We start from the raw sequence: 13,636 nt of genomic DNA on the forward strand, positions 1-13,636 counted from the left end.
GAAGGAGGAGAAAAAGAGGCCACGAAAACGACAAGAATGTCCAAACCTTCCAGAATGAAATGAATGAACGAAGGAATCGGAAACCCGGAAACGCGACCCGCCATCGGTTGCTTCCCTTCCCTTCCCGAGGTGCCCCCTCCCTCTTGCATTCCGAATAAGTCTACGGGCAGAGACTCAGACCTCGCGAGAGCTGAAGAAGTGGGTTTGGAGGGAGGGGCGGTGCTTACTCGCGCGGGGCAGAGTTTTTTTTTTTTTTCCCTTTTCCCTCCCCACAAGCACTAGGCGGCTGCGGAGCTCTCGCGAGACTTGGGCGCCGAGCGCTCGCGAGACCCGAGGGCGGCGGTCTCGCGAGACTTGGCTGAGGGGGAAAGCGGCGGCGGCAGCGGCGGCGGCGGGCAGCCGGAGCGCGATGGCGGCCGAGCGGGGTCGCTGGCGGCTGCACAACCCGGAGGCTCCAGGGGCTGCGGCGGAGGCGGCGACAGCAGCAGCAGCAGCAGCAGCAGCAGCAGAAGCGCTCCAAGGGCCGGGCTGAGGCGGCGGCCGAGAGGGGCGGGCCGGGCCTGGCGGGGCGGCAGGGGCTGCTGAGGGGCCTCAAGGCCTGCCGGGCGCCATGAGCCAAGGCAGCGGAAGCGGCGGCGGCGGCGGCGGTGAGCCGGAGGCCAAGGCTCTCCACACCAAGAGGCTCTACCGGTGAGCGAGCGGCCCCATCGTCCACGGCCGGCCCTGAGGGACTCCAGGTCTCATCGTCCCCCCGCAGGCCCCCCCAAAGGAAGCCGGGCGGGCGGGCGCGTGTTTGTGTGTGTGTGTGTGTGGAGGGGTGAAATAAACTCCTCATCGCCCCCTTGCAGGCCCCGCGTGGGACCGTGAAGGGACTCCAACTCCCATCATCCCCCGCAGGCCATGGGGCACGGGGGACCCTCCCACCAATAGAGAGAGAGGGGGGGATGAGGGGGGGTTCCTCTTAACGATGTTAAATGTTATTCCCCAGTGGAAGTCCTCGATTTACAACGGCGGTCCGTTTAGTGACCTGACTGACCAACGGAGCGGTGGGGAGGGGAAAAAAAAAGAGACTTAGGGCCCTTCCCCTCCCCCACCTTTTTTTAAACGACCGTTGAGGCGTATGTCGTCCCCCCCCCCCCACCGGGAATCGTGATTCAAATAGGGATCCTCGCACTTACGGACGGTAGCAGAGTCCTTGGTGGGCTAAAAATCAAGTAAAAATCCCTTTTTTGAGCCCTTGGAGAAGTCAGCCGGATTCACTTAACGACCGTACTCCTCCTAACTTCAGAATTGCGACGGTTCGCTTAAACGAGGATCTAAAATGGGGCAAAACTCCCTTAGCAACCTCAATTTGTGAGGGGGCTGGTTTTGGTTGCTTTAAGTCGAGGACTTTCCCGTGTATCTAGCGCTATAGCTTTTGGGTAGTACAGCTCCTGCTGCCTCCACCTGCGTCGAAAACGCCTACCAGCAGGACATCCACCCATTTGAAAACCCCCTCCCCATTGCTCCCAGCTAGCCCCCCACCCCCAAATCAGCAACTAATTTTTGTCCTTTTTGTCACAGCCTTTGTGAAGGGGGTGAAAGGGGAAACGGACAGTCTTAGGAGGGGAGGGGGTCCTGGGTGCTCTCTGAACTTGGCTGTTTCCTTGTAAACGTTTCATTACCCAGTTAGGTAACATCATCAGTGCTAGAAGGGAGAGGTGTTTGCAGAGGAAGGAAGGAAGGAGGGAGGGAGGGAGGAAGGAAGAGGGAGGGAGGGAGGGAGGGAGGATTGATTGAGTCCTGGGTGCTCTCTGAGCTTGGCTGTTTCCTTGTAAACGTTTCACGACCCAACTAAGTAATATCATCAGTGCTAGAAGGGAGAGGTGTTTGCAGAGGAAGGAAGGAAGGAGGAGGGAGGGAGGGAGGGAGGGAAGAAGAAGGAGGGAGGGAGGAAGGAAGGAAGGAAGAGAGGAGGGAGGGAGGGAGGAAGGATTCATTGATTGAGTCCTGGGTGCTCTCTGAGCTTGGCTGTTTCCTTGTAAACGTTTCACGACCCAACTAGGGAACCTCATCAGTGCTAGAAGGGAGAGGTGTTTGCAGAAGGAAGGAGGGAGAGAGGGAGGAAAGGAAGGAAGGAAGGAGTCTGGGTGCTCTCTGAGCTTGGCTGTTTCCTTGTAAACGTTTCATTACCCAACTAGGTAACATCATAAGTGCTAGAAGGGAGAGGTGTTTGCAGAAGGAAGGAAAGAAGGAAGAAGGAGGGAGGGAGGGAGGGAGGGAGGAAGGAAGGAAGGAAGGAAGGAAGGATTGAGTCCTGGGTGCTCTCTGAACTTGGCTGTTTCCTTGTAAACGTTTCATTAGCCAAACTAGAAAACATCATCAGTGCACTGATTTCATGACTTAGTTGGGTAATGAGACGTCTGCAAGAAAACAACCAAGCTCAGAGAGCACCCAGGACCCCACAGTCTTCCTCCTCCCCCCCCCCACCCCCCCCCCCCCCCCCCGCACACTCCACTCTCTTCTAGCACTGATGATGTTCCCTAATTGGATAATCAAACGTCTGCAAGAAAACAGCCAAGTTCGGAGGATACCTAGGATTCTCCTCCTCCTCCTCTTTTCTACAACACCCCCTTCCTTCCACCACTGATAATGTTATCTAGTTGGATCATGAAACGTCTGCAAGAAAACCCCTCGTTTCAACCCTGAGCTACAAATATTCTCCTTTTACAGCCTTAGGATTCACCTTGACCTACGTGTCCCATTTTATGCTTCTGTTTGACTTTCCCCTTTTGGACGCATCTGAGTTTACATTGTTATTCATAGACAGGGGATGGCAGTTGTCACCTGACACTTTTACAGGCCCTCTGGATTGGGGGAGTCCGAAAGGCATGTTACGCCATGTTGGGGGGGGGGCAGGCAACTCACAGGCCAGTAATCCACTTTTAAGACTACTCCACGATTTGCCAGTTTGCCATGCCTGGCTGCTACAGCCAGCAAGAGAAACGTGGCATGTGCTCAGTGGCAGCTGAGCATCTCCCTTTCTCCCCAATTCTGTGGGGATTCCCTCACACACTCTTGATAATGGGTAGTTCCCAAGGACTTTACACAGTTCCTTCAACTTCTTCAAGTCATTTCCTGTGTCTTCTGTGCCCTCCAATAGCATTCTCAGTTTCGGTTGCGCTCTTATTTTCCAGAGGTCTTAAAAGCTAGAAGTATCTCCCTCCCCCTCCCACCCCCCCAAAAGCAACACACCATGACATGAATGTCAAGTCAAGGTTTTGACACTTGCCTTGTAAGGATGACTTTGCAAAAGGTTGCTTTTGATGCCGGTGTTTGAACGTACCGTGTGGCAACAGCCTGGATGGCTTGATCTCCTTGTCACTTTTCCCTGGTTTTGGAAGGCTTGGATGGTGGCCATAGAGCTTGGCAGCTGGTGGCATTGTGAGGTCTTTTAATAGACCGGGGCACATGGCTTGCCGTCTGCAAAGAAGCAAGCCCAGCAAGTCTCTTCGCATCCCAGAGAAGAGCTTAGTACAATTCAGCAATGTTCCTTCTTTGGAGAGTTTTGAAGGCAACGAGTTTAGATTGTGGCCCCCAAACGTGTTTTTCTAAAAGGCAGCTGGACTGCCTTGGTTTTTTTTCCCTTAAAAAAAGTGAAAAAAGAAGCTTTTTCAGTATTGGTTGCCTTTCAGTCAGAACTGAAGATGATTCATGGATGATTTGAAAATCTCCATAGTCAGATTGGATTGTGGCCAATTGAAGCCATTGCGGGAGGAGAAGGCTAATTTTATAGCCCTCCAGCTATGCATTCCAGAAAGGTGGCTGTATTAGAGTCTGACGGTAAAACCCACAACTGCACACTAAACCATAAATTATGGTACACAAATTGCTATGAGTGAGTTCATTGTAACACGCTAAGCAATAGATAGTCAAAGCGTATTTTATTTTATTTGTATTTCATACTTTCTTATCTGCCCATCTTCCTCAATGAGAGTGTTAGACCTGCCCCAGTCAGGACCCTCTGGAAAGAAAAACCCTCGACTCCATTTGGGTGAAGTCATAGGTTCTTTTGCTAAAGGTTGCTGGTTGCAGTAAAATCAGGCTAGAACCAAGATTCTTCCCCCCCCCCCAAAGGTTAAATTTTTTTCCCCTCAACCCAGCCCCCCCCCTCCCGCCCCCATGACCAGTTTGTCTTCAGCCAATGGAGAGTCACATAGGTGTTTTGAGAATCACTTGAGATGCTTGGTGCAACCCAAATTCCACTCTCAGACTTAAAGTCTGGCACAAATTGGTTTTATGACTCCCTCGTCTTCGTCAAACTGTCATCCCCCCTTCCTATTTCACATCCCCATACACATTTGTCCCCCTTGCCCCCTTCCCCCCTCGCTTTTAATGGCAGAATGGCCGGCAAAGGCGCCAAGCAGAAGATGGCAGAACTGACAGTGAGGTTCTGGGCGGTACAGAGGGGCTCTGGGTGGTATATTATAACTTCATGTTATGTCTGAGTCCAACTGAAGAATTTCCGAGCAGCAGCTTCTTCCTAACCTTGCATGCCTCCTGTGCTTTTCGTAGAGCTGTGGTTGAAGCAGTGCATCGATTGGATCTCATTCTTGGAAACAAGGCAGCTTATCAAGAAGTATTTAAGCCGGAGAACATCAGCCTGAGAAACAAGTAAGAAAGTTGGGCCTTTCTTTATTCCATGTTCTGCATTTCAATCAGATGTATGGTCTTGAAAGGCCAGGATGCAGCAGTCTTACTTGAATGGAATAAGTGGGTGAAATATTGCTGGGAAAAATTTAGTTGCATGGAAATACAGAATATGATAAAAATGTTGTATTCCTGTGTGGCAAAACTAGCTTGCCATTCATTCTATTCATTCATTCATTCATTCATTCATTCATAGCAGAGCATTCTGTCTGGGGCTCATATTCCCAAGGTTCAGCCTCAAAGTAATTCCATTGCACAGAATATTGTTTGGAAGCCAGCTTCATAGATAAGCAGATTAGTAAACTCGGGTTGAGGTCCTGCTAGGCAAATTGAGTGGCCTTGATGGGTGGGGAAGATATCTGCTGACTTTTAACAGAATACAGTTCTTAGTCTTCAAAAATTGCATCTGTACGCAGATCCATGGTGGTGCAGTGGTTAGAAGGCAGGATAGCAGGCTAATTCTGCCAACTGCCAGCAGTTCGATCCTGACTGGCTCAAGGTTGACTTAGCCTTCCGTCCTTCCGAGGTCGGTTAAATGACGATCCAGATTGTTGGAGGCAAGAGGCTGACTCTGTAAAATGCTTAGAGGGGGCCTGTAAAGCACTGTGAAGCAGTATGTAAGTCTAAATGCCATTTCTATTCTGTTCTTATTCTTAATTCTTCTATTCTATTGCCATACTGGCACGGTGGTTAGAATATAGTATAGAATATAGTTGGCTAACCCTGCCAACTGCCATCAGTTCGATCCTGATTGGCTCAAGGTTGACTCAGCCTTCCATCCCCCCTTGGTTGGCCCCAGATTGTTGGGGCCAATATGCTGCCTCTATAAACCGCTTAGAGAGGGATATATACATATATATACATACATACATACATACATACATACACATGTATGTATGTATGTATGTATGTATGATTAGGACTTTTTTAAAAAAATGGTTTTGAGACAAATTGTGAGCAGCGTCTCTCTCTCTTCACTCTTCCTTCCTGCCCCAGGCTCCGCGAACTCTGTGTAAAGCTGATGTTCCTACACCCTGTGGACTATGGGAGGAAAGCAGAGGAACTGCTGTGGCGGAAAGTTTACTACGAAGTCATTCAGCTGATCAAAACAAATAAAAAGGTAGGCGATCCATTCTGATAATGTTTGCGTGTGAATCTTATTTGGATGATAACCCACAGCCGAAAGATAGAACAGTAAATAAAAATACCGGAGAAAGGGGAGAAATGTTTCTGGGAGGATAACACTACTACACTTCGCTCAATCTGGGACTTTGAAGCAGAAGAGAGAGTTGCAGGATTATTGCCTGGCTATGTGTTTGGGTTTTTTTTTTTGTGGTCTCTTTCAATTAAGAGATTGTGGAATCAGTAATTAATAATCGATCTAACAAAGTGGGGAAGGCATGGATAGACCCAGGGGGCCTGTAAGCTTTCCAGAATGAGAGAAAATGGTTGAGTATTGTACGGAAGCATATTTGTTTGAACTAAGGTACAGAACTTGGTTCCCAAAATACAGGTGGTCCTCGGGTTACGGCCACAATTGAGCCCAAAATTTCTGTTGTTAAGCGAGACACTTTGAGTTTGCCCCATCTTACCACCTTCCTTGTCACAGTTGGCAAGTGAATCCCTGCAAGTTGTTAAGTAACACGGTTGTTAAGTGAATCTGGTTCCCCCCGTTGACTTTGCTGCTCTGAAGGTCGTAAAAAGGGGATCACGTGACCCTGGGACACCGCAAACTGTCGTAAAGTTGAGCCAGTTGCCAGGTGTTTGAATTTTGATCGCATGCAACCCCCGGGGAATGCTAAAATGGTCGTAAGCATTGAAAAACGGCGATAAGTCACTGTTTCAATCGTCGAATGGTCACTAAATGAACTGTTGTAAATCGAGGACCGCCTGTAGTTGTGTCTCCCAGCAGCTGGACTCATCAGCAGGGATTTCAGCTCTTTCCCTGCCTTGAATATAGTCAGGGATAAAATCGGCATTGGAGCCTTCCGAAGCATGAAATGGGCAGGAATGGAATTGTTGATGCTGAATTAATCTGTGGCTTTGACCTTTTTTGGAAAATAATTACAGGTAACCCTTCACTTAAAAACAGTTCATTTAGTGACTGTTCGAAGTTACAACGGCAGTGTAAAATCTTCACTTCTGACTTGTTTTTCACAGTTACGACTTTTGTAGCATCCCCATGGTCATGTGATCAGAATTCAGACCCTTGGCCACCGGATCGTACTTATGACCATTGCTATGTCCCAAGATCGTGTTGATCCTCTTTGCCAACCTTTTGACAAGCAGAATACAGAATAACAAGAGTTGGGAGGGACCATGTAGGTCATCTAGTCCAGCCCCCCCATCCAAGCAGGAGACCCTACACCCGTGATGGCGAGCCTATGGCACGCGTGCCAGAGGTGGCACGGAGAGCCCCCTATGTGGGCACGTGCGCCATCGTCAGCTGCTCTTCTGGTTTCCTTTTTTTTTTGAAAAGTTTTTCAGTTTTATTTCTTACATAATATAAAATGTACATTTTCTTGTACATAATTAATCCTACATATACATGTTTTCCTTAAAAGAGAGCATTAAAATAAGGCATTTTAATTACATTCGGAGTTGCTCTTCTACCCTTTCTTCCCTCATTTTGCAACAAACCACCTTCTTCTCCTTTCTTTCCCTTCCCTCCCTTCTCTCCTCTCCTACTTTCTCCTTCCTCCTCTCCTACCTCGTCCTACTTCCCCTTCCTTTCCCCCACTCCTCTCTTCTTTTCCCCCTTCTCACCTTCTCTCCTACACCAGTCTTCTACCTTTCCTTCCTCTCCTTTTCTCTTCTGGTTTCCGATGCGCACAGGCCAGCTGGCCTTCACGGGCGCCAGAGCACTGGAAAACGGCCCGAAAATCAGCCCATTTTTTGAAACGTTTTTGGAAACAACTTTGGCCCAAAAACAGCCAAAAAAGGCCAGAAAACAGGTGTCAGCACTCCAAACTACATTCGTTCCAGTGCTGACATAAGGAGGAGAAAGAGGGGTCAGCTGGCAAGAGGACGCTTGACTTTTCACCTACTTATTTTCCCTGAAGATAATATCCCCTAGGAGATGGGATGGGAGGGGGGACATTCCTGGGAGCTGAAGTAGTAGATATGGGAAGAGTGATTTGGAAGATGGCCAATGAGACGCAGAGAATTGGGGAACGGAAAGGGAAGGTTTGGGGTCAGGAAGTCAGTGTTGGCTACGACGTAGTTGGGGACAGATTGTTGTGCTTAATAAATGAAAGATTTCATCAAAGACTATTTGTTTGGAAATGCAATTTATTTGAGACGACACCGAAACCTGACAACAGGCATGTGTGCGCCGGCCAGCTGGTGCACATGCATGCGTGTTCCGGTTTGGGCACTCGGTGCCAAAAAGGTTCGCCATCACTGCCCTACACCATTTCCGACAGATGGCAGTCCGGTCTCTTCGCGAAAGCAAAGTCAACGGGGAAGCCAGGTTCCCTTAACAGCCGGGTTACTAACTGATCAGCCACCGTGATTCACTTAACGAAGTGGGTCAAGAAAGGTCGGTTAACAAAGCGTCTCGCTTCACAACAGAAATTCCGGGCTCCCTTGTGGTCGTAAGTCGAGGACCAGCTGTCACGAGAGAAGCCAGAGACCGACCCTAACTTGCTCTCTTTGTTTTCCCCAATCCGCAGCACATCCATAGTCGGAGCACCCTGGAGTGCGCTTACCGGACTCACCTGATTGCTGGCATCGGGTTTTACCAGCACCTGCTTCTCTACATCCAGTCTCACTATCAGCTGGAGTTGCAGTGCTGCATTGACTGGACCCACGTTACGGACCCCCTGATAGGTCAGTGCTTCTCGAGATTCGGTCCTGCTTGATCCGCCTGGCGTATTTAGATAGATTGGCACCCCAGTGTTTCAATCTATGTACCACTCAATGTTTCCTTCTCTTCTCTTCTTGAGAGGGATTGTTTTATTTATTTATTGTGGCCATCATTACACTGGTAGTCCTTTTTTTTTTTAAAAAAAAAATTTGATTTATATGCCGCCCTTCTCCGAAGACTCAGGGCGGCTTACAAAGTGCTCAGCAATAGCCTTCATCCTTTTGTATATTTATACAAAGTCAGCTTATTGCCCCCCCAAACCGGGTCCTCAATTTACCTACCTTAGAAAGGATGGAAGGCTGAGTCAACCTTGAGACTTGGCGAGATTCGAACCTGCAGTAATTGCAGGCAGCTGGTCTTAATAACCAGCTTAATAACAGGGTGCCTTAAACCCCTGTACTACCAAGGCTCCTAGAGTCCTTGATTTAGAATAGTTTATTTAGGGCCGTCCGAAGTTACAACGGCACCGAAAAAAAGTTAACTTACAATCGTTTTTCACTCTTACGACCGTCACAGCATTTCCCCCCCCCCCCTGGTCACGCGAACAAAATTCAGAGATGCGCAGAAATGGATAGATTAACGTTAGAATTAAAAAAAACGAAGGAGAGACAGAATATTATGACACATGGAACAGATTTTATCAATGGCTGGAGACATAAGGTGGGTGTCGGAACATGAAACAATTAGGTTAAGGAGACCCAGAAAGAGAAATTACATAGGTACCAGAATGAATAAGCTGGTCCAAAATAATTGTACAAAACTACCATGTTTCCCCGAAAATAAGACAGGGTCTTATTTTCTTTTGAACCCCAAAATAAGGGCTTGGCCTTATTATTGGGGAGGTGTTATTATTTTGGGGGTGCAGAAGGCCCGGGCGGCCTGTGCACTCATAGCCAGGAGTCCAGCAGAGAGAGGTTCCCTTCGTGCGCCGCCATCAAGCCCCTCCCCTCCCACGGGGGGGTGTAGAACGCGAGCAGCAAGCCGCATGAGTGCATGTCCCCCCCCCTCCGGTTGCGCGTCTCCCAGGCCTCACCATGTCAATGTGGGCGAAGCCGGTGAGCACCAAGTCTTGAGCTCATAGCCATTGCTGCCGGCACCCGGCGCGGAAGCCATGGCCTGGGCCAGCTCTCCCTGCAGGCTTCAGCTCCAGCCGTCACCATAGAGTGGGAAGCACACTCCCAGAGCGTGTTGCTGCCCTGGCTGGGGTTTGAGAGAAAGTTGGAGTTGGAGAGAAAGAAAGACTTCTGCTTTCCTTGCATGCCGCCAAAAGCAGAAGCACCAGAAGTCTCTCTTTCTCTCCCCCAAACTCTGCCTCGGCGGCTTCCAAACCATAGTACAGGCTTATGTGGATGCGGCACCTGGGCACGGGGGAGAGAGCGGGCGGGCCGCTCCCATGGCGCAGGAGCAGGTGCTTGAGGTCTACGGTTGGTGCTGCGGGCGGGGAAAGGGGCAGGGGGGCGCAGGAGTTTGCAGGGATGTGGCTGCCTTGGGAGGGTTGGGGGGCTTAGGGACCTGCGTGTGTGTGTGTGGGGGGGCTTATTTTCAGGGGAAGGGTGTATATTTAGGCCCACCCCAAAAATAAAGCTTGGCCTTATTTTCAGGACATGTCTTATTTTCGGGGAAACACAGTAGCACCATGAAAGTAGTATTTATGTTATTTGTCTTTCACTTGGGTTCTTATGGCAGATGAATCGCCAGGATGGTCACACTGTGTTCCAATGTTTGGGTGGTTTAGGGGTGGGGAATTTGTGGTGGGTGGGAGTGTGTTTGGGTATTGTTATGTGTGTTGGACCTGGTCTTTGGGTGTTAAGTGAATTTCGTCGTATGGGTATATTGTGTACACACATACAATGGCAATTAAGTTATGATGATATATGTGAATAATAAAAAATAAAATAAAAAAAAAAATTCGGAGGTTTGGCAACTGACTCGTATTTATGCCAGTGGCAGCGTCCCAGGGTCACGCGTTCCCCTTTTGCAACCTTCTGACAAGCAGTCACTGGGAGAGCCAGATTCACTTAACAACCGTGGGACTAATTTAACAGCTGCGGTGGTTCACTTAAGAGCTCTGGCAAAAAACGTTCATAAAATTAATTGAGCTCACTTAGCAAACCAAAATTTTGGGCTCAGTTGTGGTCATAAGTCAGAGTGCAGATACTTTTTCTTTTATTCCCTTGAGTAAAAGAAATCCGAATAGAATAGAATAGAATAGAAGAGAAGAGAAGAGAAGAGAAGAGAAGAGAAAATAGAAGAGAAGAGAAGAGAAGAGAAGAGAAGAGAAGAGAAGAGAAGAGAAGAGAAAATATGGAATAGAAGAGAATAGAAGAGAATAGAAAATATGGAAGAGAATAGAAGAGAATAGAAGAGAATAGAAAATATGGAATAGAATAGAATAGAATAGAATAGAAAATATGGAATAGAAGAGAATAGAAGAGAATAGAAAATATGGAATAGAAGAGAATAGAAGAGAATAGAAAATATGGAATAGAATAGAATAGAATAGAATAGAATAGAATAGAATAGAATAGAAAATATGGAATGGAGAATGGAATGGAATAGAATAGAATAGAATAGAAAATATGGAATGGAAAGGAATGTAGAATAGAAGAGAAGAGAAGAGAATAGAAGAGAAGAGAATAGAAGAGAATAGAAAATATGGAATAGAAGAGAATAGAAGAGAATAGAAAATATGGAATAGAATAGAGTAGAGTAGAATAGAATAGAATAGAAAATATGGAATGGAGAATAGAATGGAATGGAATGGAATGGAATGGAATGGAATAGAATAGAATAGAATAGAATAGAATAGAATAGAATAGAATAGAATAGAATAGAATAGAATAGAATAGAATAGAATAGAATAGAATTTTATTAGCCAAGTGTGATTGGACACAGAAGGAATTTGTTTTGGTGCATGTGCTTTTAAAACATTTTGCAGCATATTGGAAGCTCTTGAACAATGACTAGGCTGCCGTACTGAGCCCTGCTGGAATATTACTTCCAGTTCTAGTTGCCACGATACAAAAAAAAAAAAAAAAAAAAAGATGCTGAAAAGAATGCAGAAAAGAGCAACACAGATGGTAAAAGGTCTGGAGGCTGAATCGTACGATGAACACTTGAGGGAACTAGATATGGCTCACTTATCGAAGAGAAGAAGTCGGGGTGACACGATAGCAGTCTTCCAGTACAGTGCCACAGTTAGTTAGTTAGCTTTATTGATTAGCCTATAGGCCAGGGATGGCTAACCTTTTTGCCGTCGCGTGCCAAAAGCAGGAGGAGTGCGGGGGGGGGGTAGCACATGCACGTGCCCACACCCATAATTCAATGCGCCCCGCATGCGCGCGCAACCCCCCCCCCCCCCGCTTTTGGCACCTTGGGCCCAGTACGCCCATTTTTCACCCTCCAGAGGCTTTCTTGGAGTCTGGGGAGGGCGAAAACAGCCTCCCCCTCCCCTCCCCGGAGGCCGGAAACAGCCCATTTCCCGACTTCCGGTAGGCCTGGAGGGCCCGAAAATGGAGCTGAGCTAGAGCAATGCTCGCATGCCCACAGATATGGCTGTGCCATAGGTTCGCCATCACAGCTATAGACCATATCAAAGCACAAAGTGCAAACACATATCACCATTAAACTCTCTTGCAAACATTTTAAAATAAAAGTAGGGTAAAATATAATAGTTATAGGATTAGATACAATATAATTAGATACAGAAATATATAAAATAGAGTAAAATGACATAAAGTTATATTTCGGTGTCACCCTTACAAGCTACCCCAATCAGTCCCACATATGCAGATCTCAACTGAACCATTTTGTTTTAAGCCCTGTGCTGTGTTAACTGTTATTTTCAGGTTCTGGCCACACATAAAGTAAGTTGTTTTGATATGGCGGTCCCAATGGGTCCTTCGTTTGGTATATGGACCAAGATACCTGTCTGTCACCCCCTTATACAAGCACCAATCAAATAGGATGTGAGCCAGGTCCTCTACCTCTGCCGCTCCGCAGATGCAGAGATGCTCACTGTAGGGTATAAAATCTCCCATATCTGACCATTGTGTCAAGCTGTTCGAATCTCGCTCACGTAAATATCTCCCTAAGAGGTTTTGGCAGTTGTAACTTCAGATAGCTGTCTACTTGAAAAATGCATTTATATTTGCTCAGCCATTTCAAGTGACTCACCTTACTAAGAATAGCTATGTCATTTTGTGCTTCTATCTCCTTAATTCTTTGGGCAGCTCTATTTACTAAGTCTGCACTACTATTAATCTTCTCATCGTTCCCAGCACCCATCTCCTCCCACTTATGACTGTATGACTGTAATTTGTTGCTTGTATCCTTACGATTTATATTGATATTGTTTCCTGATTGCTTATTTGTTCCTTATGACTATCATTAAGTGTTGTACCTTATGATTCTTGATGAACGTATCTTTTCTTTTATGTACACTGAGAGCAGGGTGATTTGATTTAAATCGAGTTGATTTAAATCACAATTTAAATCATGATTTAAATCACTAGTAAAAAGGCTTGATTTAAATCAACTCAATTTAAATCATAATTTTTAAAGAGCAACTGTCACCTCTGCTACTCCTTTGACCCATTGTTGACTCACCGATAGTCCCAGTGTTGCAGAATATACAGCCTCATGCTACATAACTAAGCTCCATTTCATGCTGAATAAACTGAATTATTTATGTATCTTAAATAGAAAACTATCTTATGATAGATTTTTACCCCAAAAGTTTTTTATTAAAATAAATTTGATAAAAATAAAAAAAATCCAATTTAAATAAAAAAAATCATTGATTTTTATCCACTCTGACTGAGAGCCTATGCACCAAGACAATTTCCTTGTGTGTCCAATCACACTTGGCCAATTAAAAATTCTATTCTATTCTATTCTATTTTGAGTTCTGTCTCCTGTTACGCAAGAGATAGGAAGGCCACAGCTTCTTACAAAATTTGTTAGTTTGGTGATCCAGGAGACTTGTGATTGTAATTTTATTTGCTCTAGTAGACATAACTTGGGGAGTCTATCAGTCTCCATTTCTTTGACTTTTGCACCAGTAGTTATATGCTCTAA

General features: G+C 46.5%; 1 protein-coding gene across 2 annotated transcripts in view; it reads left to right on the forward strand.

Annotated features, from left to right (window-relative positions):
* Window positions 1-610: 610 nt before the first annotated feature.
* SMG5 (SMG5 nonsense mediated mRNA decay factor) overlaps window positions 611-13,636 on the forward strand; it is a 53,179-nt gene continuing 40,153 nt past the window's right edge. The window contains exons 1-4 of one of the 2 annotated variants that reach the window (XM_070951599.1): window positions 611-690; window positions 4,555-4,653; window positions 5,686-5,809; window positions 8,364-8,520. In XM_070951599.1, coding sequence (XP_070807700.1) covers window positions 611-690; window positions 4,555-4,653; window positions 5,686-5,809; window positions 8,364-8,520 — 460 coding nt within the window. Of the gene's footprint in view, window positions 691-4,554; window positions 4,654-5,685; window positions 5,810-8,363; window positions 8,521-13,636 lie in introns of those variants that run through there. The other variant, XM_070951601.1, reaches the window with a different exon arrangement.

The sequence above is a fragment of the Pituophis catenifer genome, unplaced genomic scaffold, assembly GCF_029215685.1.
Source record: "Pituophis catenifer annectens isolate HBS135680 unplaced genomic scaffold, rPitCat1.0.hap2 SCAF_10, whole genome shotgun sequence".
NCBI classification, from domain to species: domain Eukaryota; kingdom Metazoa; phylum Chordata; class Lepidosauria; order Squamata; family Colubridae; genus Pituophis; species Pituophis catenifer.